At 41.5% G+C, this 24,699-nt stretch overlaps 2 protein-coding genes across 2 annotated transcripts; both read left to right on the top strand.

Annotated features, from left to right (window-relative positions):
- The first annotated feature begins 2,640 nt into the window (after positions 1–2,640).
- LOC133025886 (cytosolic non-specific dipeptidase-like) lies at positions 2,641–6,789 on the top strand. Its single transcript, XM_061092677.1, has 11 exons — positions 2,641–2,700; positions 2,878–3,021; positions 3,233–3,395; positions 3,729–3,817; positions 4,293–4,493; positions 4,657–4,741; positions 4,877–5,037; positions 5,558–5,722; positions 6,028–6,169; positions 6,284–6,431; positions 6,676–6,789. Exons 1-11 carry the CDS (start codon positions 2,641–2,643, stop codon positions 6,740–6,742), a joined length of 1,425 nt encoding a protein of 474 aa, XP_060948660.1. The 3' UTR covers positions 6,743–6,789.
- Positions 6,790–9,297: 2,508 nt separating this feature from the next.
- recql4 (RecQ helicase-like 4) lies at positions 9,298–20,072 on the top strand. Its single transcript, XM_061093139.1, has 28 exons — positions 9,298–9,381; positions 10,166–10,199; positions 10,328–10,419; positions 10,607–10,753; positions 10,869–11,029; positions 11,350–12,406; positions 12,523–12,605; positions 12,697–12,796; positions 12,913–13,075; positions 13,249–13,359; positions 13,597–13,764; positions 13,860–13,952; positions 14,049–14,185; positions 14,285–14,368; positions 14,724–14,912; positions 15,265–15,447; positions 15,556–15,751; positions 15,910–16,103; positions 16,395–16,478; positions 16,581–16,718; positions 16,848–16,967; positions 17,068–17,323; positions 17,732–17,861; positions 17,957–18,123; positions 18,206–18,383; positions 18,602–18,755; positions 18,843–18,951; positions 19,858–20,072. Exons 1-28 carry the CDS (start codon positions 9,298–9,300, stop codon positions 19,977–19,979), a joined length of 4,734 nt encoding a protein of 1,577 aa, XP_060949122.1. The 3' UTR covers positions 19,980–20,072.
- Positions 20,073–24,699: the final 4,627 nt, after the last annotated feature.

Below are 24,699 nucleotides of genomic sequence, written 5' to 3'. Positions count from 1 at the left end.
GCTGCTAGTTTGTGTTTAGAGCTCCAGCACTTTCTGGAATGGTTGCTTGTGAACGTATTTACAGCAGTATTGCATGTGGCCCCCCACCCGGGAAGCATCGCACTGGGAGGTGGGGGGAGAGATCCCAGGGTCCGGAGTGGAGGAGCAATGCTCTCAGAGTCTAGCTTGTGTGTGTGTGTGTGTGTGTGGCGTCCCGAGCATGCAGCACGTTTACATAGAAAACAATGCACTCGGAGGCTAACCCGACTCGTAGCTTCTGTGTGTGTCTGTCTTTGTTAGAAGCTAGCACCGGAACGTGTTCAAGGACCCCCCCGGTCTCCGGTTGCATTGTACCGGTGCCGGGGGCTCGCTCAGCGCCCGGGTGGCGGAGCGGAGGAGGAGGAGGGGGGGAGAGAGCTGTGCATTATAACTTTTGTGGCTCTTACAGATTTGCTCCACGCAGCCCGAGCTGCACGACCCGGTGCCGGTCACCAGCAGCTCGTTGCCGCCTCCGTCGCTCGCTTTATAATAGACTCATACCCGGGGTTTTAAGTGCATTTTGCCGCAAAAGTTGCAGCAGTGTTAGCTTCCAAAACAGGTCAATCTGAAGAGGGCTGCTTTAGACAGGGTAAAAAGGCTGCTGTTTTAAATGATCCTTGTGGTATTTTGACCAAAAAATGTTACAGACATTTCATTAAGACCCCAAGTAACCATATCAACTTGTGGTAAAATGGGCATAATAGGTCTCCTTTAAGGATCAAAGGACCAGTTTCATGAGCCTTTCTGTGCTAGAACATCGCTCAATTGAGAATTAAAAAGGCTTCAACCGAATCTTGTTTCAGTCTTGTCATCTTTGTCTTTTTGAATTTGTTTGTTACCAAATCTATAACCTGCTATTGCTGGTGCTCAGGATCACCTGCTTGCTCACTGTCTTCACACCCAGCAGCCTGGGGCACTCCCTCACCTTATTGCTCCCTCTACTTTATCGTACCCATCAGGCACGTGCACAGATAGACCCCTAGTGGTGCTCAAGCACCAGCCCTTTTGCCCTGGATGAGAAAAGTGCCCTTCTGCTGGAGCCCAATTATTTCTTCATTCATCAATATTTAAGAATGAAAATTACTCTCTCCGTCATCAATTCCCCCCAACGTGTTTTGATATCTGACGGGGCATTTATTTGAGTTCTTGTGAGAATTTCGCCCCGACATGCTCCGCGGCGGTCACAAGCCCCCGCTGGCCCCTCCCTCCTCCTCCTCCTCCTCATGCAGCTGAGGGCCAAACGGCTGCAGCCACTTCTCCTCTGACCCGCAGAATCAGACACACAGCAGGTAATGACGCTGTGTGTGCAATCCCCCGACGTTGTTTGGTGATAAATTAACCACAACTTTAGCGCCGCTGAAAACATTACGTCGCAACTGGTCCGACGTTTCCTAAAAAATAAACAAACAAAAAACTTGTCTAGCTGTTTACTGACGTTTGTCATGTTTAATGAAGAGAAAGAGGGAGAGAGATGCAGGCAGGCAGAAAGACAGGCAGACGGGCAGGCAGGCAGAGAATTTAAAGGCAGTTTTACTGTTCTACAAATTGGACAAGTTCACTAGTTTTGTTTCATTTAAAATCGTAATTATTGAAACGAAAGGTAGGTCTTAAGTTGAGCTACATGACATTCTGGTGAGGTATGGTATATTATTAGTGTAATGCAGCAACTCTTTCAGAAAACAGTAAACACAAATGTGTGTGTACTGTGTTGTCGGCTTTATAGAGATTATGTAAGTCACTCTTGATTATTATGCACAAAATTGATTTATCTCATTTAAAAATTTGCAGTCAAGAAAAGAGAGACTCCAAAAGCAGAAGGACAGGGAACTGCAGCAAGCAGATCAGGGTAGCAGCTCTCTTTTATATTGCATCAGGCCATCAACTAGTAAAACAAATGAGGGATAATCAGTACGTTTTTATTTATTTATTATTATTATTTTTAATTTTGGCGATGGTTGCCCTTTTTTTTGGTTTGAGCACCTGGCCCCAAAAATGTCTCTGCACGTGCCTGGTACCCATTGTTATCTCAGTCAAGGAGGTGGCGGTTTTGCACCTGTTCGTATGATGCAAGATTGCGCAAAAAGCTACTGAACAGATTTACATAGGAATTCAGTGGAAGGTTTGGACCTGAGCCATTTTTTTCACTTCCCTGGAACATTGCGTAAAGTTAGTTTCTTTGACATTTTCACCAATTTCTGAATAAAATCAGGCAGGTTTAGGAGAGTGATTTCAATGAGTGTGTGCAATTTGATGCGGCTTCATGGAATTTCAGGGGACTGTTTGGCCTTGGTGGAGGTAAGACCTCTACTAAGTGCCATTATATCTATGAAATGTATAAAAATACTTTTTTTAACCTTAATCTTAAACCCTATGTACACATATCTATAAGCAATAGCCTACAAGATGCACAAAGTATCAGCCAGTCATCTTTTTAGCGTTGAAAAATCACCCCAACTCCTCTACTGTTTCACAACTCTCACTTTCATTGTGTGCAGAAGTCAGCCTCAAGCCATAGGGTGTGTTCTTCTTCCTATAAAACAACACAAGGTATGGGCCACACACTCACACCATTCGTATCCTTTCTGCCTGTTGAACTCTCAGCTCCTCCAGTCGCTGGTAAAGATGGCTTATCTTCCAAAGCTCTTCAAGCATGTGGACGAACAACAGGATACGTATGTGCAGGTGAGTTTAGACCTCATTTCTCTTGAGCTTGGGTCAGATGTGTGAGCCTAATGTCAAAAAATGTTGAGCCAGCGTATCTCAGAACATCACTCGAGTTCCACTGTACAATTTAGAATATTTACACTCTTTGGTTGTATGATATTGAACTTTAATGAATTAATGTTTTAAATTTTCTAGCGTCTTGCCGATTGGGTAGCAGTCCAGAGTGTGTCTGCTTGGCCAGAGAAGCGTGGGGAGATCAAGAAGATGATGGAAATGGCTGCCGAAGAAATCAAGAGACTGGGGGGTGAAGTGGAGATGGTGGACATTGGCAAACAGACGGTGAGTGTGCGCTGTTAATGTTTGAATTTGTCTGAAAAAAAATCAGTTTCCAGAGAATAGACATGTCACAGTGAGTAATGGATCCCTTTTAATGCTCCCTTTGAAACTATGCCAAATGCATCCTTTAAAAAAAAGAAAAAACCTGTCCTGAAATGTTGCACAATTCTCTACAGCAGTTGTATTCGGTCGTCATTTTATTTTGTTCATGCAGCTTCCTTCTGGAGAAGAGATCCCCCTCCCCCCTGTCATCCTGGGGCATTTGGGCTCAGACCCTGGTAAGAAGACTGTGTGTATCTACGGCCACCTTGATGTCCAGCCAGCCAAGCTTGATGACGGCTGGGATACTGAGCCTTTCACTCTGGTGGAGAAAGATGGTGAGAGAAGAACCTTATCAGCTGTGCTAGATTTAAAAAAGAAATTCACATTATCAAAATGTGTGTTGTGTATATTGCTCAGATTTGTTCTTTGGTGAGCAAAGCGGTTTTCATCATAATTATCTTAATACAACCTTGAGTACAAATATATTTTTGTGTTTTTATTAGCTTCGTCCTTGTGATCATATCCTTGTCCTTATATTTCCAAAGCCCAGCCCATGACCATGATCTTCATCCTGAATCAAAAACATGCACCATCAGAATAATTCAAAAGACGATCAATCACCAGAAAGTTGTACTTGTACATTCTAAAACATTGTCTTGTCTTTGAAGGTAAGCTGTACGGAAGAGGTTCTACTGACGACAAGGGTCCAGTATTGGCTTGGTTAAACTGCATTGATGCATACAAGCAGATCAAGCAGGTATAGTTACTGTCACAGTTTGGCTTCTACCTCTGTAATCACCACAGGTGGAATCTAAAACTCTCTGTTTGAGACTCTACCTTGACACATCAGGCGCCAAGTAAACCAGACCCTTCACTTTCAGTTTGTTGTCAGCACATTTTATTGTCTCGCTGGTTGCCTATGCCACAGATTCACACGCACACAAACAAAGCTCTCTCTATTGTAAGCACGATCGTTTTATTAGTTTGATATCCTGCCAACCAGAGCCTCCTTTCATCTGTATGGTGAAAAACCTGAAGATGCTTTTGTATGGCTTCAGTGATGGGAAAACGTCAACACCCATTCGAAATTTGCTGTTTGGAATGCTGTTTGCCTGGAGATGGAAAAACATAAAAGTGTACCTACTAGTAGGCACTGTGTACATAATATCAAATATCTCATACTTAAACTTAACAAATCTTTTATTTTTCGGTTAACTTTCTTCATTTTCCAGGAGCTTCCCATCAATATCAAGTTCTGCTTCGAGGGGATGGAGGAGTCTGGATCTGAGGGCCTAGATGAGCTAGTGCTATCTCGGAAAGACACCTTCTTAAAAGACGTGGACTACGTCTGCATCTCTGACAACTACTGGCTGGGCAAGACCAAACCCTGCATCACCTATGGTCTGAGAGGAATCTGCTACTTCTTCATTGAGGTGGAGACAAATTGATGCAATGTTTTAACTTTAAAAAAAAAAATCCATTAAACTGTGGTCCTACAAAATGTAATGATGCAGCAGAACATCTGTGATTCTGCATTCTGTGAAATTGCGTTTGTATGCAGCACATCACCATTACAGTTTATTCTTATCTTTCAAGGTGAGTGGCTGTGAGAAGGACCTGCACTCGGGGGTGTTTGGCGGCTCTGTTTATGAGGCTATGACCGACCTTATTGGACTTATGGGCAAGTGAAGCTGATTATTGAATCATAACCTCATTAACCCATTTGAGCGCAATATCAGAAGCAAACTTGGATCATAAACAAACGCCTCTCTGAACTGTAGCAGTTCTAATCTTTAGCTTGTCACATGTTAAACAGGCTCCCTGGTCAACCTGAAGGGAGAGATTCTGGTTCCTGGGATGAGCGACGAGGTGGCCCCTCTGACGGAAGACGAGAAAAAGCTGTATGAGAAAATTGAGTTTGATCTGGATGAGTATTGCAAAGATGTTGGAGTTAAACATCTGCTGCATGAGACAAAGGCAAGAAAGTTATTTCTCTTCTGTACGTTGAGGCACTTCTCTGAGGCCATTTTCCTTGTCGCATAGAAACTGACAAACTATTATAAAGTCACTGCTACCCGACTGATCAGCAGCTCAAAAGACAAAGGATAGACCAGTTTTATCTGTTCACTTCCTGAATGGAATAAATGTGTCCAGGGCAGTAATATTTCAGAGTAAAAATGTCGTACTGATCACTATCAAACACTAATGTTAGCTACAAAATGGTTGAATGCTAACACTAGCTATTTTTTAATCGTAGCTAATGGGGCTATCGAATATGTTGTTTAACCGTGACACATGTTTTAAATATTCGTTCTCTAGTTAGTGATCAGTAGATGAGGGGACAAATGATAAGTTTGTCAGATTCCCTAGGTTTATACGACTTGCAAGTTGGATCGCGGTAGTACAACCGTGACGTGTGTGAGATGTTAAAGGAAATGGCTGCCGTATTAATATGGTGTATGCTAAGGTGTATTCATCCTATTATTTTTCCTTGCAGGAGAAAATCCTGATGCACCGCTGGAGGTACCCATCTCTCTCTCTTCATGGGATCGAGGGGGCTTTCTCTGAAGCAGGTTCCAAGACTGTTATCCCCCGCAAGGTCATTGGCAAGTTCTCCATCCGACTCGTCCCTGACATGGACCCCGCAGTTGTGGAGAAGAAGGTAGACCATACATTGAATGGTAGTGTCTAACACTAACTGTAATTAAATCCTCTGGTAGTTTTTAAGTGGAAAATATTAGTCCCTGTCAGTGAAAATGTAAAGTTAATGACTTCACCGATCACCATGTATCAAACAGATGACTCGCTTGGTTACGCTGTTCTGGATAGAATTATGTCTACAAATAAAATGTTGCCAGTAAAGAATAGAATGTTAATGTTGGTGTTGTTTGGCCTTTTGATTAAACATATATATATGTATGTATGCCTTTATTGGTTTCACTGATATTCTTTCCTTTTATTTTCAAGGTTATCGACCATCTGAAGAAGACATTTGCTGAAACAGGATCCCCAAACAAACTCAATGTTTATATGGGTCATGGAGCCAAGGCCTGGGTCACTGACTTCAACCACCCACACTACATGGCTGGTCGAAAAGCCATGAAGACAGGTACAAAGACTTAGTCTCCAGACCTTTTGATGGAAATATTACGGCCAAGGAGGGATTTTCATTTGACTGGATTACTATTCTAACCTTCATATCATCCTCCTTGCTGTGCCGTAGTCTTTGGTGTGGAGCCGGACCTGACCCGCGAGGGTGGAAGCATCCCCGTCACCTTGACCTTCCAGGAGGCCACAGGGCGTAACGTCATGCTGCTTCCGGTTGGATCCTCCGATGATGGAGCTCACTCCCAGAATGAGAAACTCAACAGGTATCATCACAGTGCAGTTTAGTTTAATTTCACACCCACACCTCTCCAGCTAAGAAAAGCTCTCTGGAAAATAAATTGTTTTGATCAGGCCAAAGAAAACATTATGTAAGGAGTGTTTATAATAAGTTGTTGTTTTGGTGCTCCACCCAAGTTAGAGAAAAATGTGTCTGTTCCAGTGCAGCTTTTATTAAACAACTATTCACTGTCTAAACAAGCTCATCACTATTTTATATTTCACTTTCAGATCCAACTACATTCAGGGAACCAAGATGCTTGGTGCATACTTCCATGAGGTCTCTCAGCTGGAATGAAGTCACGTCTCATCATGAAAAATGGAAATTAACGTCCATCCTCACTATCAGAGCTGTGTATATTTGTGGTATTGACTTCCATATGAATAGTTTTATACACACCAGCTCCTTAAAATAAAGTGTGTCTTTATTTCTGTCCTCCTGTTTCGTTATCACTTTAAAGGTTCTTTGCTTTAGTGCATTACATAAAATGATCCACTCACTATAATGAACCTAAATGTCACTGGATCTAGAAAATAATATTGCCACATTTTTCTCTCCGTCATGTTTGAGAATGCAGAAAATGACAACATAAAAAAAAGTAGCAAATCAAGCCTCAGTCATAAGAGAGCCAGATCCTCAGAGACAATCATCTGTGCAAATATGTGCAAGACAATTATTGATCTTTACTTACATCATTGATTCTTATTTACATCACTAATCTTTATTTTCAATAACTGATATTTATTTACAGTCATTGATATTTATATACAGTCGTTACCCGTATAGTTTAATTTCAATGTGGAGAATGTTTTGGAAGATCTTATTTTTTCACTTGGTAAAATTTATTTTTGATTAGTTTGGTGCTGAACAAATGAAAATTTGAAAAAACACCCAACTTAAAAATCTAAAGAGGGTTGCAAAGTAGATTTTATGATAATTTAAATCTCATGAATATAAGGCTGACCCTTGACAGGTGAAATAAATATGATCTTTCATGGTTCTGTCAGAATTTTTGATCATTATGGAGGTAAAGTAAGGTTTTATATATTATACAGCAGACTCAGACTGCATACACAGAGGTAGATTCAAGGTGCTGAAAAGGGACAGAAAAAACCTAATTTCAAGGAGAAAGAGCATTGTGGGATTTTTCTGAAGCCTGTCCCTTTAATAAAGGAGGCGGGAGGACGTGACACCGACTTTTGGGTACATTACATTACATTACATTACATTACATTACATTACATTTCATTTAGCTGACGCTTTTATCCAAAGCGACTTACAATAAGTGCATTCAACCCTGAGGGTACAAACCAAGAACAACAAGAATCAAGACAGTAAAATTTCTTCGAAATAAAGCAAAACTACAGAGTGCTATAAGTAAGTGCCATTTTAGTGCTACCAAAGTGTTAGTTTTCAAAAGTGGTTAGTGGTTTTTTTTTTTTTTTTTTTTTTTATTATTCAAGGTACAGTCGGAAGAGGTATGTTTTTAGTTTTCGACGAAAGATGTGTAAACTTTCAGATGTCCGGATGTCGAGTGGGAGCTCATTCCACCATTTAGGAGCTAGGACAGCAAACAGTCGTGATTTTGATGAGTGTTTAGCTCGCAGTGAAGGAGGAACGAGTCGTTTAGCTGAAGCAGAGCGGAGAGAACGTGCTGGTGTGTAGTGTTTGACCATGTCCTGGATGTAAACTGGACCTGATCTGTTTACAGCATGGTATGCGAGTACTAGTGTTTTGAACCGGATGCGGGCAGTCACTGGTAGCCAGTGTAGGGAGCGGAGGAGCGGAGTAGTGCGAGTGAATTTAGGTTGGTTAAAAACCAGTCGAGCTGCTGCATTCTGGATGAGCTGCAAAGGTCGGATGGCAGTAGCAGGTAGACCTGCCAGGAGGGAGTTACAGTAGTCGAGGCGTGAGATGACCAGGGCCTGGACCAGAACCTGCACCGCCTTCTGAGTGAGAAGGGGGCGTATTCTCCGGATGTTGTAAAGCATGAATCTACAGGACCGCGTTGTTGCAGCAATGTTGGCAGAAGGGGAGAGTTGGCAGTTGAGTGTCACACCCAGGTTCCTAGCAGTCTGAGTGGGGGTCAGCACGGAGTTGTCAAGGTTAATAGTCAGGTCATGGGTGGGAGAGTTTGTCCCTGGAAGGAAAAGTATTTCAGTCTTGTCAAGATTAATCTTCAGGTGGTGAGCGGTCATCCACTGAGAGATGTCAGTCAGACAGGCAGAGATTCGAGCTGCTACCTGTGTTTCTGATCGGGGAAAAGACAGGATTAGTTGGGTGTCATCAGCATAGCTATGGTAGGAAAAGCCATGTGAGTGAATGACAGAGCCGAGAGTGTTGGTGTACAAAGAAAAGATACAAATTTTCAAATTACAAATTAAATAATGATAAATAATGGACACATCCATAGCTATCATCATCAGATCTTACATCAGCTCTGGTGTCTTCATATCGATCAGTCTGTGGTGAAATCAAACAATCAACAACCACAATGTTTTGTGGAGAGATCGGGGATGAACGAAAAAACCTGGCAACCCGACATGTGACGTCACCGGCGCGGGAAGATTGTAAACATCACAAAGCGGAAGTGGCTCCTCACTGAAGTTTCCTGTGTCTTATTATGAATTAAAAACAAGTCTGTTGACGTCGCTGTGACTTTTATTAGAGAGAAAAGAAGCTGCGTTAAGTCACAGCTTCTCATTCACGAACAGTAATGTTTAGCCTTCGTGTTGATGCAGCTTCCGCCTGAAGTTGTGCCTCAGATTCTACAGGAACGTGTTCACACACAGGGAGAGTTAAAGCTGTCAGGTTAGATATCAGGAGGATTTCACATCCAACCCGGAGACAGCATGAGTCGTTACAACGAGGTGAAGCTGCTGCTGAAGAACTGGGAGCAGGATTTCGTCCAGCAGCACCAGAGGAAACCCAACAAGGTGATTTCCACTATATGTGTGTGTGTGTGTGTTATATCAGTGTATGCACATTGGACATGTCTCTTCTCTGCTGCAGATAGTGTCATCACCTGTCTTCCTCTGCCCGTGACTGTAAAGCACTGGGTCTCCCCTCCAGTGGCATTTAATACGATTTAGAATCTGACTTGTCTGAGTTTGATCAAATCAAATAGACTCCATTGACCCAATGGGGAAATTTGTCTTGGGTCAAAGTGCTTCAGCAGCTGCAGAACAGTACATTGTACAACAAACAGTACCCCAGGACATATCGTGCAAAGACCCAGAATACTAATAATACAGCAGAATAAAAGTGAGCTTAAAACACTTAAACTAAACTAACTAAAAACAAACTGGTATTAAACCCCAAAACCAGAGTGTGAAGTGTGCCAGACAAAGAGCAAAGGTCATTGAGATACTTGACCCAATCCAGATGTTTCCTTATTGAGGTGGGTGAATTATGTTGGTTTGGCTTTGTAACGTCTGCCTGAAGGTAACCGGTCAAATTCATACAACAGAAGTTTTACTTAATAAAATCTGTGAAATGTTCATTTGTATTTTTTTATGAAATAACACATTTACCGACAGCAGTACAAGTACAGCACCATATTGAAATATTGGCTTAAAAAATACAATTGAACAATAAAATTAAACTAGAAACAAAGCATACAATGTAAATAATAGAAAAACTACGGAAGCACATTTACATTCAAATTAATTTCTTGGGGAACAATAATAAAATGTGAATTTCAAAATCTCTGTTTTTCAGGAGGACGTTGATCAATCTCCAGAAGAGACCAGGAGTGAGTGCTGACTTTACATTTGCATTATAACATTTATTTTCTTTGAACCTCGCATTTCTTTCAACTGCTGCTTAAATCATCTGCTCAGAGACAGGAAATAATCATTCTGTGTGTGTCTGTGTTTTCAGAACTGTATAAAGAATATCGAGATTTGAAACTAGCCAAAGAGAACAGCGGCGGTGATGCAGCCTGCGAACGCAATGAACAGTGTAAAACTACAGCTGAGGTTAGTGCAAAGAGTATTTGTGTCACATATTATTTTGAAAAAGTCGTCCATCAATATAAACCCATTAGAGATCTGGCCCTGTGCAGAATTTAAACTAGAACTGTTTACTTGGCAGAAGTTATACAACTACACTATATTGTCCAAATTGTTGACTGTCTTTGTGTGTTGTCTGTTCCTTCAGAAGTCCGACTGCTGGGGAGCTCATCTGAATCGCAGTATGATGCCCGTGTCGAGTCCCAAACTGACATCTGAGGACCGGGATAGTCTAATGGCCTCGTCCCAATATTATGGGCTAAAGCTTAAACAGAACCTGGCTGAACTCAGTAAGGTAAGACACAAAATAAAACCACAAGATTTGCGGAACCAAAATAGAGATAAAATGTTCATGGCCACAGTAAATTTTGTTTTAGCACCGATGTAATGATTTCCTGTTGTGATTCCAGGAGAAACCTGACTCCCTGAGGAAATCAATCCTTCCTGGTCGAGTTCCTCTGAACTTATTAAAAAGTCGACAGAGTGGTGCAACATGCAGCCCTGTTTCTGCTGCTGCTGTCACTGACAAGGCAAAATTCACTGACCCTGAATCCAGCCCCTTTTCACCGAGGTAATGAAATTAAAGTATTTCAATGGAATTTATCATTAATCAAAGATGTATAACCAAATGAGGATTGCATTGCTATTTGGTCTATAATAATAATGATTTAAATGATTTGAATATTATAGTAGTATTCTTGATAATACGTGTAAATCTCTGTCTTAATTATTACATATATTTTTTTTAATATTTACCATATTGTAAATTGCAGAATTTCATGAATTCTCGAGCCCAGCTATTACACCATAATTCATATTATTGCATATCCTCTTTAATTTTAACCGAACAGCCTGTTAATAATCTTTGAGTGAATCCTTCTTTGTTCACAGAAGAGTTAAGTCTTGTTTGGGGTCTCTGGCGCCAAAGATCCAACAATCAGAGGAAACCGAGGAGCCGTTTACACCTTTTGAACTTGTTAAAGAGTTTAGTGATGAAGCTTCAGATGCAGCTAGTAGTGGTAGTATTACTAAAATAGGTAATATAAGTAGTAGGGTTAGTACCAGCAAAGTGCTTAGCTCACAAAATCTCAATGTCTCTAGTCCCCGTTCCTCTTCAGCCAGATCTTCTGCCTTGTTGTCGTTGTCTCCTCCACGTAATAAAGAAACCTCAGGAGAAGGCTTTAGAACACCAGGAAAGTTAAACGACACTATTGGAGCTTCAGACAAAAAAACAAATTCTGAAACAATAGGAACTCCCCGTCGTCAGTTTCTTGGAGGTTTCAGAGGAGGAATGTCAGCTAGCGGAACCGAAGGAAGGCCCTCTCCTGTCAGCAGGCTGAGTTCTGTTGACACCAAGTGGCTGGAGAGATGTCAGGTGTTTGGGGAGATCGGGGCAGAGGAGAAACCTGCAGCCGGCAACCAGGAGGTACAGGCAGAGAGGAAAGTAGAGAGGGAACCACAAGGAGAAATGCAAGGAGGTGAAAGAGTAGACAAAGGAGAAATAGCTGCAGAGGGAGAAAGAGGAGAGGCGATAGACCCAGGAAGAGATGAAGGCATTAAGAGCATTAATGGTGATGAAATAGGTGATGATATTGTTCCAAAAGCTGCTCGACAACCCTCCAAAAAAGGCAAAGGAGGAGAGGAAGAAAAAAAGAAGAGAGGTGAGGAGATGCAAAGAGAGCCGACACCGACTCCAACACTAGAGGATGAGGGTGAGACCAGTCCCAAGGCCAAAGGTACGAAGAAGAGGGGGAAGAAGAGGCAGAGAGAGGGAGAGGGAGACGACACAGAGGGAGGAGTGAAAAAGAAGAGGAGTGTGAAAAAGAAAGAGGAGAGCTCTGATTTGAACCCCAGCCCATCTCGAGAAGGAGGGAAAAAAAGAAGAACCAAGAAAAAGGTAGAGGAAGATGGAGAGGAGGAAGAGAAACCAATTAAGGAACCCCAAAAAGTAAGGAGCTAAATTAATAATTTTTATGTTTATCATGGAGCATATTGTCGAGTCATGTAATTTTTGTACTAATTCATTAAATGGTAATATTTGGATATGGTCTTTTTCTCATCAAGGCGCCCCAGGAGAACTTGATGGGAGAAATAGATGAGGAATTTCTGACCAAGAGAATGTGTCAGAGTCAGCCTGTGAAACCCAAGTAAGATCACACATGACCACGTGCTGCAAAATGGTGATGCAGCAAGTTTATTTGCAGCCTGTAGAAAATGATTTTTGTTTTACTTTGACAGAGGCGTGAAAGCTCGAGAGGGTAACTTTGTGAAGATAAACATGAAGAAGAAATCTCATGTCAAAGGTTACGCACTCAGAGGGATGGGTCTACGCAAACAGGTATATTTTGTACAAGTGTTTTTGTGTGTTCGTGCACGATCGTCCCACACGTCGATGTGTGTTTAGATAAGATATCTTGTTCTCTTGGTGTCATGAATCCATGGTGTATGTTTCAGATGTACATGCAGAAGTTCCAGCTGAAAGGTGAACGTTTTGGTGGAGGTGCAGGCTTTGGCAGAGGAGGGAGAGGAGGCTTTAGGGGGGGGTTCAGTCGCCAGACCGACACCTGCTACAAGTGCAACGGGACTGGACACTGGGCCAAGGACTGCAAAGGACCAGGTAACAGAGGGAACGTTCACACATAACTTAATAGGTTATTTGCATGAGGGCAGTGGCAAATGTAAACTGCTAGAAAATAAAACAAAAGATGTTTTGACGCCTGAAAATCTAAACCAAGGTTCAAACCTTTGTGTACTGACGAACATTAAATACCTCTGAACTCTGTTGTGTAGCTCCTCCCCCTCCTATTCCCGTGGACGATGCAGTTGCAGAGGAGCCGTTTGAACTTCCAACTCTGGAGGAGGTTGCCAGGGCAACCGGAACCCTGCAAACTCAGTGGCTTGGTAGGACTAAACTTTGTTGAGCCTGTCGCTTCATCTTTATAAATAATTTATTCAGTTTGTCTGGGTTTGTTGTTTTCTGAAAAATAAATGTGTGCAGGCAGGTATGGATCTATTTATAAATCGATATAACTACTTTATCCAAAACACTGCTACAAACACAAGAACTCTTAGTCCCAATATCACACATACTTTTGGTTTTGGTATGTTTATGTGAATCCTGGTGTGTGTGTGTTGCAGGGTCATCCCCCAGTGTCAATGAGGACCAACAGGACCAGGACATTGAGGCGGATCCTAAGCATAAAGAGGACGTGTTGTTGGAAGTGATCCGTCCTGATTATGAGAAGCCTGTTGCTCCGCCCCCGATGGAACCGCTCTATCCCCTCACAGAGGATGGGAAAGTTCAGGGTAAACACACGTAACTCCTTTATGTTAAATAACGTGGTAAATGGATATAAAGTGATTTTCTCAAAAGTTAACTCTGTCTGTGTACATGTGTTCAGAGACACCTGCTGATGTGCATGCGGCTCTGAAAGAACTCGGCTATGAGTCGTTTAGACCAGGACAAGAGGAGGCCATCATGAGGATCCTGTCAGGTACAACACACACAACACAGACTGGCTCTGTATATTGTTTATCTGTGAACCTATCACCTGTATTCATGTTTGTCTCTTTCTTCTCTCTGTCTTAAGGTCTCTCTACCCTGGTAGTGTTGTCAACAGGAATGGGTAAATCTTTGTGCTATCAGCTTCCAGCCTACCTCTACGCTAAGAGGTCAAAATCCATCACACTGGTCATCTCGCCTCTCGTCTCACTCATGGATGATCAGGTAAGAAATATACATTTTCTTAATTCACAGATTAGAGCAAATTGAATCCCTTATTTTAAACAGTGATGCAGTTGACACTCATTTCATGTGTGTTTCCAGGTGTCTGGTCTGCCAGCCAGTCTGAAGGCAGCCTGTATCCACTCCAACATGTCCATGAAACAGAGGGAAGCTGCCATAGAAAAGGTAACGCACATAAGGAAATTCCACAGTTGAGTAGCAGGAGTTTCCTGTTATCTCCTTTTCATCACTCTTCTTCTTCTTCTCAATTGTGTATGAAGATTCTTGATAAACTCACAAACTGTTCTTAATAGAAGGTTTAGGCCAATACATTGACCTCTAGTGTTATTCTCTCTTTTGTACACTGTAGTTGACAGTGTCAATCACTGTCGTTAATGTCAAATCATCACGAGATGAAGTTCGCACAGTTGTCATCCATGTTGTTTGATATGCAGTTGTGCAGGTTTTTGACTGTACAGTAAAGCTGTTTGAAATCTTGGCCTACGTATGAACCCTCATACATTCTTCTCTGTTTCTCCAGGTGAAGTCCGGCCAGGTGTGTTTGTTGCTCCTCTCTCCGGAGGCTCTTGTTGGTGGAGGTCGTTCAGGTACAGGCTGTCTACCCTCTGCTCAGGAGCTCCCTCCTGTGGCCTTCGCCTGTATAGATGAAGCTCACTGTGTCTCTGAGTGGTCACACAACTTCAGACCGTGTTACCTGAGGCTGTGCAAGGTGGGTGCATGTCGGTTTGTGTTTGTTTGTGTGTGTTTAGGTTACTAGACTGCAGGTTGGCCCATATCTCACCTCTTAGACCAGCTTCAGTTAATTTAAGGGTAAAAAAACATCTGAATACTACAATACAATGCACTGAAGAATTTCAACATACATGTGATAACACTAATATTGTTTAAAGGTTAGATAGTTACCAAATTAAGGTAGAGATTTTTAAAGAAAATATATTAATAACCCAATTCCAGCACATCTGTATGGGAACATTTCTGATTGATTTATATTCTTACCTCTTTATCCTTGCACTTGTCTGATGAGCATCATAGGCAGGTTTGTAATTTTTGTATATTTTCAGGTACTAAGGGAGCGTTTGGGAGTGCAGTGCTTGCTGGGACTCACTGCCACAGCCACTCAATCTACTGCTGTGGACATCGCTATGCATCTGGACATCACCGATCCCGAGGGTATCGCAGTCCGATCTGCAGCAGTGCCTAACAACCTGTATCTGTCTGTGTCCATGGATAGAGACAAGGATCAGGTGGGAGGATTTACATTTTGCCCAAGGACTCCATCTTCCCACTTGTGTCTGTTGTGTATTTAATTTGTTAACTCTGCCTGTTCGTCTTTTCTTTCTTTATATTTGAAGTCTTTAGTGGCCTTGTTGAAAGGCGACCGCTTTGGTTGTCTGGACTCCATCATCGTCTACTGCACCAGGAGAGAGGAGACAGCTCGAGTGTCTGCGCTGCTCAGGACCTGCCTGCAGGGGGTGCTGCTGAAAGAAAACAAAAACAGCAGCAGCCAGACACAAACCAACCCTGCAGCACAGAGGAAGAAAGACCTGGGTAAGAACCACTTGTATTTCAATTTCATTTTTTGTCATTCAAACTAAGAGAGAAAAATGTTTGAGCCTAGTTTAGGATAGAGGTTAATAACATCAACCAACAAAATAATTTACTCCATTTGAAATCTTTAACCATCTCTTTGTCCCGTCTGTATTCAGCAAGGAAGAAGTTACGTAAGCCGCTGAAGTGGCAGGCCGAGACGTACCACGCCGGCCTGTCAGGCTCCGAGCGCCGTCGTGTCCAGAACAACTTCATGTGCGGGGAGCTTAGACTGGTGGTGGCCACTGTGGCTTTTGGCATGGGCCTCGATAAATCTGATGTTCGTGGTATCATCCACTACAACATGCCAAAGGTGGGTTGTTGCCAGTGGCTCTTCAAACTTTGTAATCCTGTCGCATAAACAAAAACAAAGCGTAGATAGAGAGATTTTAAATGGTGCTTGTTACAAACTTGGAAAATAACCAAAAGTTATGAAATCAAATAGTTTCCATTTCTGGAACAACTACCGAACGTATTGTTTTCTAGAGAGTTTGTTTGCTTTACTTTTTAACAGTTTACTGCATGAATATGGAATTTGATTGACTATGAACTTCTCATGTCCCGTCCACATCAACATTCCCTAACTTGTGCTTATTTTTTCCAGAGCTTTGAGAGCTACGTGCAGGAGATTGGGAGGGCAGGGAGAGACGGAGAACCTGCCCACTGTCACCTCTTCCTGGACCCTGAGGTGAGAATTAAATTATTCAGTTAGGAAGGAGTCTCTTAATCTTCTGTCTATTTATTCATTTATTAATAAATCAATTCACTGCCTGTGTGTTTTTGTGTAAAGGGTGGAGACCTCCACGAGCTCCGTCGTCACATCTATGCGGACACAGTGGACCACTACACAGTGAAGAGGCTGGTCCAGAAAGTGTTCCCTCCATGCAAATGTAAACTGATACACCAGAAACAACAGGCGCTCATCAAGGTAACTCCCCCTTTTACATGTATCTGTGTGTGTTTGTGGTCTAAATGCTTTTCCAATAAGTGTTAAATCCATGTTGCTCAAACTAAAACTTCATGTAAAGTAACATGGTGTATCTCTCTGACTGTGTAGGACATTGATGACTCTGATCTGTTGGAGATGATGGATGTGTGTGATCAGGAGATCAGTGTGAACCCTCCTACTCAGCAGGACATAGAAGACGCAGACAAACCCAAACCTGCTGCTGCACAGGTTTATTCAATTTGATGTTTTGTTTTTGTTTTTCACCATTTAACCCTATAAAAGACAATGACATGGCTGAAACCGAAGTTAATTATGTTTTGACTTTAAGGAGACGTCACATCCCGGTCCATTACCAATCCAGGAAGACGGAGATGAAGGAAAGGAAAAGGAGGCGTGCCAAGAGGAGGAGGCTGTAAAAGATGAGGGAGCTGATGCTTTGTGTGTGGAGGGGAAGGCAGCCGGCGATGGGCTGAAAGAGGACAGAGGAGAGAGCAGGGATTGGCCCCGAGAGCGAGTGTGTCACACTCACGAGAGAGCGATTCCCATCCAACAGACTGTGGAGACTCTGGACATCACAGAGGAAGGTGAGTAGAAACACACACAAGAATATGTACATGAAGCAAAGGTCAATCAAAACAAAATAAATAGTATAGTCGATATGACAGAGTATTCATTTATTTGTTCTATTTGTTTATTCTTTCTACCTCAATATTTTTAATTTTATTCTATTGTATTGTATTGTATTTTATTGTATTCAAATATACCGGCTGCTATGACAACTTAATTTCCCTTCGGGGATGAATAAAGTACTCTATCTATCTATCTTTTATTATAATTAAATACTTTGAATACTTGATGCACGGAACCCAGATTCAGCCATTAAAAGATTATAAAAAACTGAGAGGACAAACTTTCCTAACAAGTGGAACAAAACCTAATTGTTGAAGCTGTTTCTGTCTCTCTCTCTCTCTATGTGTGTGTGTGTCTGTCAGGTGTGGAAACTCTGCTCTGTTATCTGGAGCTGCATCCTCAGCGCTTCGTCGAACTCCTCCACCCCACCCTGTCTGTGTGTAAAGTCAGCTGCTATGATGGACCGAGACACCTCCAGAAAATCACAAAAATGTAAGAAATGTTAAAAAATTCTGTTGCACTAGATTTCACTGTGTGAAAAATAGGTTGAAATCAAGTCAGCTTGAATTTACTTTTCTTCTCCACAGCTGTCCTCCAGTCTCGGTGGTTCTGGCCAGAATGCGGATGGCGGGCCAGAGAGTGGAGTCATGTGATCAGCTGGAGTTTGACGTGGTGGAGGTTGCGGACACTATGGGATGGCAGCTTCCTCTTGTGAAGAGGGGGCTCAGGCAGCTGCAGTGGAGCACCAGCAGAGGTGTGTCGAAGGGCTGTGTTTGTAAACTCTGCAGAAAAATATATTTTTCTGCAGAGTTTCATCATAAATATTTGATTTACAGCTGGTGGCCGTAGCGGCATCCACGTGGAATTCTCCTCTCCGTCCTTCTACTTCCGCTCCTTCGGCGACCTGAGTGACGAGGAGATGGACAGAGTTTGTCAGTTCCTCTATAATCGAGTGAAGGACCAAGAGACCACGCAGCTCTACCAGCTGACGGCCTGTTTTAAGGCCTTCAAGAGGTATGAACATATTGTAAACAGTGTTTTACAATTCCTTAAACCTTAAAATAAGTGTTTTCAGTTCTTTTTAATGGGATGTTGTTACTGGCAGTTTACGGTTATTCAGTTCTTTGACTGATATTTGCTAATCTGTTTTAATTTGGTAAATCCCACCTATCTATCACTTAAGTCCCTTGATTGATTTGTGTGTGTGTGTGTGTGTGTGCACTTTGTTGCAGTGTTGCCTTCAAGAGCGTCTTGTCCTGTGTGGATGATTTGGATGCAGAACGCAGTCTGAAGCTGAAAGGCCTTCTCTCTGAATACTTTGAAAAGCGGCGAGACAGAGAGCACACGCTCAAAACACTGGAGATCGAGGAGCTCGACAGATACAAAGTAAAACACACAGGGCCGATATATTCGCTGAATTTGTGTCCTAGATGCTCTGAATATTCTGGTTTACTTGTTGATTTGTCTTTGTAGCTGTTGGACTGGGAAAATCAGATCCGAGCCGACATCAGAAGTTTCCTCTCCAACCGGAGCGACGAGAAGTTTTCTGGAAGAGCAGTTGCCAGAATCCTCCATGGCATAGGTGAGACATAAACAGGGATTCAGACTAACTTTTCCACAAGTAGTGCTGGCTCCACCAACTTTCTCAGTTGGCAGTACATTTACCTGATTTTGTTTCACCTTGTTTTGAAATTGGTGAATGACCTCTAGAGGGCGCTATAGGTCCAATGGGAAAAAATTGACATTCGCACTCTTATAGTAGAACTGAGCTCTGATTAGAGGATATTGATAGAAATAAACTGGGTCCAAAGATTATATTGTCTCAATATGAAAACATTTATTTACAAAATGACGAAACACAACCACCTTTACACATGCTCACTGGTTTCCCTATCAATCAGTCCCATACACACACAAATCTAGTCATTCTGTCTCACCTGGTGCAGACTTTCCCAAACTTCACTGTCCAGTCTTAACTGTTATCACGTTAAACTAAGAAGGTTAGATCACATCTCCACTGGCCTTTACCACGTCTCAGAGGATTAAACAGGCTGAATGACTGGATTGTGAAACTGAAGACAACTGCCTGAAATATCACTACAATCCACTTATCTATCATCACCTTTTAAAATATATAAATATTTAAGTTTGTGCAACTTTTGAGGATCTGTGTAGAACGAGGAAAAGTCAGGTCTTTAACAGCTTCTTTGGTTTATTTTATGACGAACGAGAGGGGTGCAGGTATGCGTGGAGAAAAAAAAGCTCTTGAATTCAACACTTTACAGGAAGAATGTAACATTGTGTCATGAAGGCGGAAAGGGACCAACAATGCTAACCTTGCCCGTATCTCCCTGGATTGTCAGTAAGGATGAGTCAGGTTTAAATCATCCACAATTCATGCCCAGTTTAAAGTGCATTTACCTGTGAATGAGGATTTATACCTAAAGTAACAACTTAACACTTACTTGAGCTGAACTCTGCTTCTCAGGAAGTCCGTGCTATCCTGCCCTGACCTACGGCCGAGACAGACGTTACTGGAGGAAGTACATTCAGTTCGACTTCAACCAGCTCATCAGACTGGCCACTCAGGAAATCATACACTTCAAGTAACTGACCAGAAATGAACAGAAACGCATACTGAGGATGCAAAAACACAGACGTGCACTTTCTAGAGCTTTGTTTTGGATCAATTCTACCAAAAAACACCTTGACGACATCTTGTTGGATCATTTAACTTATGCTGTTTTCTGTGTTTTTGTATATATGTGAAAAAAATTCTGTGTGATTTGTAATTAAATAAAATATATTTTTCTAGCTTGGTCGTGTGGTGACATTCATTTAAAATATGTCAGGAAAATCTCTTAAGGAGCCTGGTAGGCAGAGAAGGTGTTTATTTAGTTTGGTTTTAATCTAAAAACCCTAAATCCTCATAGAATAGAAAAGTCCTGACCTAGAAATGAACTGATATGAGGAAGTAAAAATAGAAGAGCAAAAACAAAGTGAGATTTTCCTCCCACCACTTATCTGTGTCAATATTACTGTTGACTCAATAAGTAAGACACATGAGATAAGAATACTAATATTGGCTTGTATTGACAGGAATCATTAATTAACTATTGCTTGATAAAAAATAAAGTCTCTTATGACGAGTCCCTCTTTGAAGTCAGTTTCAGGATTTTCCTTTGTATCAGCTTTTGTTCATCAGTTTCTGAACTGCAGCAGCAGACATGGACCTTGTGAGTCATAAACTTTAACAATGCATGGTTTATTTCTCTCATGTTGCTGTAAAGGCCCATGTACTGAAAGTAAGCACATCTGTTTATGACAGCTAAGTTAGAACAGCTTGACCTGATCTAGAAAGGGTTTATACTTATTGGGAAATTACTTTTTTTAATGCAGAGATAAGAAGATCGGCACCTCTCTGATGTTTGTATGTTTTATATAAAGACACAGCGAGAAGCCGCTTAGCTTAGTTTAGGACAAAGTATGGAAACCAGGGGGGTGTAGACTAAGCTAACTGTCTCCTGGCCATGGCTTAATGTACACTGCACAGACATGAGGAAGGTATTTCTCATTTGACTCAACAGGAAAATGAAACACCACCATCGCAACATTTGGGATTGAAACCAGAATTGCGACTGCGTGGCTGAGGCGGCAGCCGGGCCAGCTCTCCTTACTGTGGACTCTGGCTTTTACATATCTGCTTTGACTCTGACATAATGTCATAAAATGTCAAGAAATCAGTCCAGTGAGGACAAAGGTGTCGTCTTTCCAACATTTATAAATATATGTGGAGGAGTTAATTTGAACCAGGGTGCTGCAGCAGGGCTTTTTTCAAACATGCATGACAAAAGCAATGTTAAAAATCTGTTAGAGTTTATGGCCGACACTATAACTCGGCTTATTTACTTTCTTGTGATAATATAAATATCTCTGAGGGTGATCCGGGGGGGATGGGCTATTGACTTTCCCAAAAAGGTTAACGAAAGAAGGTCAGTGACGGTGATTGATGTGCAAACAGCCACTCCCGGGGAATTTTTATTATCGATCAAGCCTGAGCCTTCAGAAGAATAGATTTGGACTAAATGTGAAGTTTCAGCTGACCTTCATTCTTCTTTTTCATATTCTCATGAACAGATCAACCGCATTGTATATGAAATGTTGTTCAAAGTCTGAATTACAAATGAAAATAAAAATCTTAAAATCTTAATTCTCTTGAGCAGGAATCTTTCACAATGTATTCATCATTCCTTCTTTATCATCTAATGACCCCACACATTAACCTAATGGCCCCTGGCAGGGACCTTGCCCCTAGGTTTTAAACCACTGCAGTAGAGGGTGTAGTTTCTTTCAAAGCATAAACTTGTCAAACTGTTTTTTATCAACGTGCAAAATGGCAATTTTCTCATGTGGTGGTACAGGCTCTTTACAGATAATCATCTTTTAGTGGCTGGTGATGAGTGTGACTGACAAATTTTTCTCGAACTGGGAAAATCGAGGAACACCCTGTCTGACTTTCTGAACACAAATTGTGTTTGGTTGACGGCATAGCAAGAGGACTAAGTGCAACCGTATCAGATACTGGAACTCGAGACTTGTCGTCACCCATTACAACATACAGACGTCTAAATGTTGGATATGACCATTATAACAAGTATAACCAGCCCTACTGTAACACTGTCACACCTGGATGTCCATTACACATTAGCTCCTCTTAATAACAGTCATTCAGTCTAACCACTCATTCTATGCCCTGTCGTCTTAAGGCTTCACCACTATTTACTGTACACGTGTTCCCAAAAATGATCATTTACCCTTCAGACGTTACAGTAACACGAGAAGTCAGCGTTTTCATTTCATGCATTAAGTGGCTCTTTTTATTTATGGCTCCTCTCATCTTTCTGTGTCACTGGATTACTGCTTCATAAACATCTTTATGAAGTCGTAAAAGTTCCCATCCTGATTTCCACAGATACGGCAGGGATGTCTCTCTTGTCTGTGTCTATCAGCAACACTACTGTAAAAGGTGTATCATCCAGTCTAATGTATAAGGCGCTCAAAGGTCCAGTTCTAGACGTGACTCTAAAGTTCCATTTAATAAAACCTACAGGAGACCCAGAGCTCATTGAACCTCTTGAAATGTTCTGTAGAGGGCTGAGAAGCTGACTTCAGGAAAAAAAACGTTTTCCTCAGTCAGCAGCCACATGCTGCAATCTCTGTCATTTTTTTTTACAGCATATGCTTAAAGGATCAGTAAAGCAACCTGAAGTACATGTGTGTGTCATTAAATGGGTCATTTTGTCTGAGACAAAGTAGATGTGCAAGCACATACTGCACGTGCACCCCATGCATGTAACTTTACCACTGAGCTTCTAACCACTAACAGTTTAGGGCTTCACTTTTGCAAACAGCTCCTACTTCTTCCTGGAATGGATTCTATGGTATTTAGGGCCCGAGCACTGACAGGCACTGACAGACCTGAGGCCCTATTGAAATTGTTAGGGTTATTATTAAAAGTCGAGATGGAAAAACACACAACACAACTGATTATATTATAAGCAAACGCAAAACCAACTTTCAGCCAACACAACCAAAAACAAACACTGTGTCGTGGACTACTGCCTATTCACGCACACAATTTAGGTTTTTCAATGGACCTCGCCAAATGGAACCCTGGGTAATCAGGCCCAGTTTTCCACTCACTATAATGCCAATATAATTTTTTCAAAGATAGTATATATCTATATATTGCCAATTCCGATCCTTAGTCGCCCTTTGTGCTGACTCAACACAACTAAGAAGCTGTTGAGTCTTTAGATCTGTATTTTACAAACTGGCTAATGTGTAAAACTTCAAGCAGGGTTGTGTCTTCACTTTGCCGTCCCTACAGGCAAGATACCCTACAGGTGTATTGTCACCCTGCTGGAAACAAATGCAAACACAAACGCAGGCCCGTTCAATGAAGATAGTCTAATGATAAATAAACAGGCTTAGATGTAGATGCGTGGACAAGCTGGCGGGCAGGTATACAGGCAGGTAAACATCCAGGCAGTTACAAAATACAGCTAATAGACACAAAAGGTTCATAAACCGACAAACCGGCGAGGAGCTGCTGACAAAGGCAGCTTTAAATACTGTTTTTAGTATATTTGTTGTGCAAGAATGATAAATATGAATTTCAAAGTTTAAATCTTTAATATTTTGCAAGTAATGTCACATTTTAAATGTTTTAAGAGTCACTATATTCACAGTTAAAAACAGAGACAGCATTCATTTCAAACTATTTTGACAAGACTTGTTATCTTTGGTATTTAAACCACGATTCATTGTTTTTAAGGCATGGCGGGTTTATAATTTTGCACATTTCATCAATAAGGCAGTTCAGAGTGCTTTACATAACATGAGTTCAATAGAAAATAAAAAAATACAAGAGCAAAGGTTAAAGTGCAGTGTAAGGAGTACGTAATTATTATTTAATAAAATACAGTGACAGAAAACTCTTCTCCCAGATGTCATTAGGAGACTAGATGATGCGTGAGTGTAAAGGTTTAAAGTTATAGTCCCCTGGTGCTATGGTTTTATAAATGTAAGTGCCATCTGTATGATAGTGGAAACATTTTGTTGTTTTCCATTATCTGAGCTGAAGGTAGCATGTATATGTTGAACAGAAGAGGCCCCAGACTGGAGCCTTGTGGAACTCCACAGGCCGTTTCTGACTGCTCAGAGGAATAATTGCAAACGCAAGTAGTTCCTGTCCTTCAAGTAAGGTTTCAAAGCATATCTTATCTGATTTTAAACTGTGATTTTAGTGCATTGCACGGCTGCCACGTGATTCTCCAATTGGATAATTGCACAAATAAGCAGGTGTTTCGAATGAAGTGCCCAGTGAGCATATATGTCTCTGTTTTTGTGCAATGAGTCGTCAGTGGACTCTGTCCCTAATGAAGATGATGACATGACAAAGAGATTAGATGAGACACATAAAAATACAGTATCCACTGCCCCTCTGGCCTCATTCACATCAATATTGCAAATACGATTTTAAAGACAGACCCATGATCTAATGGAAGAAGGAACATGAACATGAGCGAGAGTGGGTGAAAACAGATTCACTCTTATTGTTCCTTAAAGTACAATTTGCTTTAAGTCTCCATCCACGTGCTACTAAGGCTGAAGAAAAAAACTGCAAATTACTCAATGACCTAATGAGGTTTTAGATTTTCTTTAAATTCATCTTTAAACAAGACAAAAGTACAAAATATATACCAAATATACAAAAGATATACCATAGTGTATTCAATATAATTTCTTAACTGTATACTTTTTTCCT

The sequence above is a fragment of the Limanda limanda genome, chromosome 19, assembly GCF_963576545.1.
Source record: "Limanda limanda chromosome 19, fLimLim1.1, whole genome shotgun sequence".
Taxonomy (NCBI): Eukaryota; Metazoa; Chordata; class Actinopteri; order Pleuronectiformes; family Pleuronectidae; genus Limanda; species Limanda limanda.
The sequence above is the reverse complement of the archived record's forward strand: the minus strand, read 5'-3'. Positions and strand labels throughout refer to the sequence as shown.

Bases quoted from the DNA above. Each gene is read 5' to 3' on its own strand.
- LOC133025886 (XM_061092677.1), top strand. From the start codon at position 2,641: ATGGCTTATCTTCCAAAGCTCTTCAAGCATGTGGACGAACAACAGGAT. The intron at 3,022-3,232 runs GTGAGTGTGCGC...TTGTTCATGCAG, and splicing joins TGGACATTGGCAAACAGACG to CTTCCTTCTGGAGAAGAGAT. The intron at 4,742-4,876 runs GCAAGTGAAGCT...CATGTTAAACAG, and splicing joins CGACCTTATTGGACTTATGG to GCTCCCTGGTCAACCTGAAG.
- recql4 (XM_061093139.1), top strand. From the start codon at position 9,298: ATGAGTCGTTACAACGAGGTGAAGCTGCTGCTGAAGAACTGGGAGCAG. The intron at 13,076-13,248 runs GTAACAGAGGGA...TCTGTTGTGTAG, and splicing joins CAAGGACTGCAAAGGACCAG to CTCCTCCCCCTCCTATTCCC. The intron at 13,953-14,048 runs GTACAACACACA...CTCTGTCTTAAG, and splicing joins CATCATGAGGATCCTGTCAG to GTCTCTCTACCCTGGTAGTG.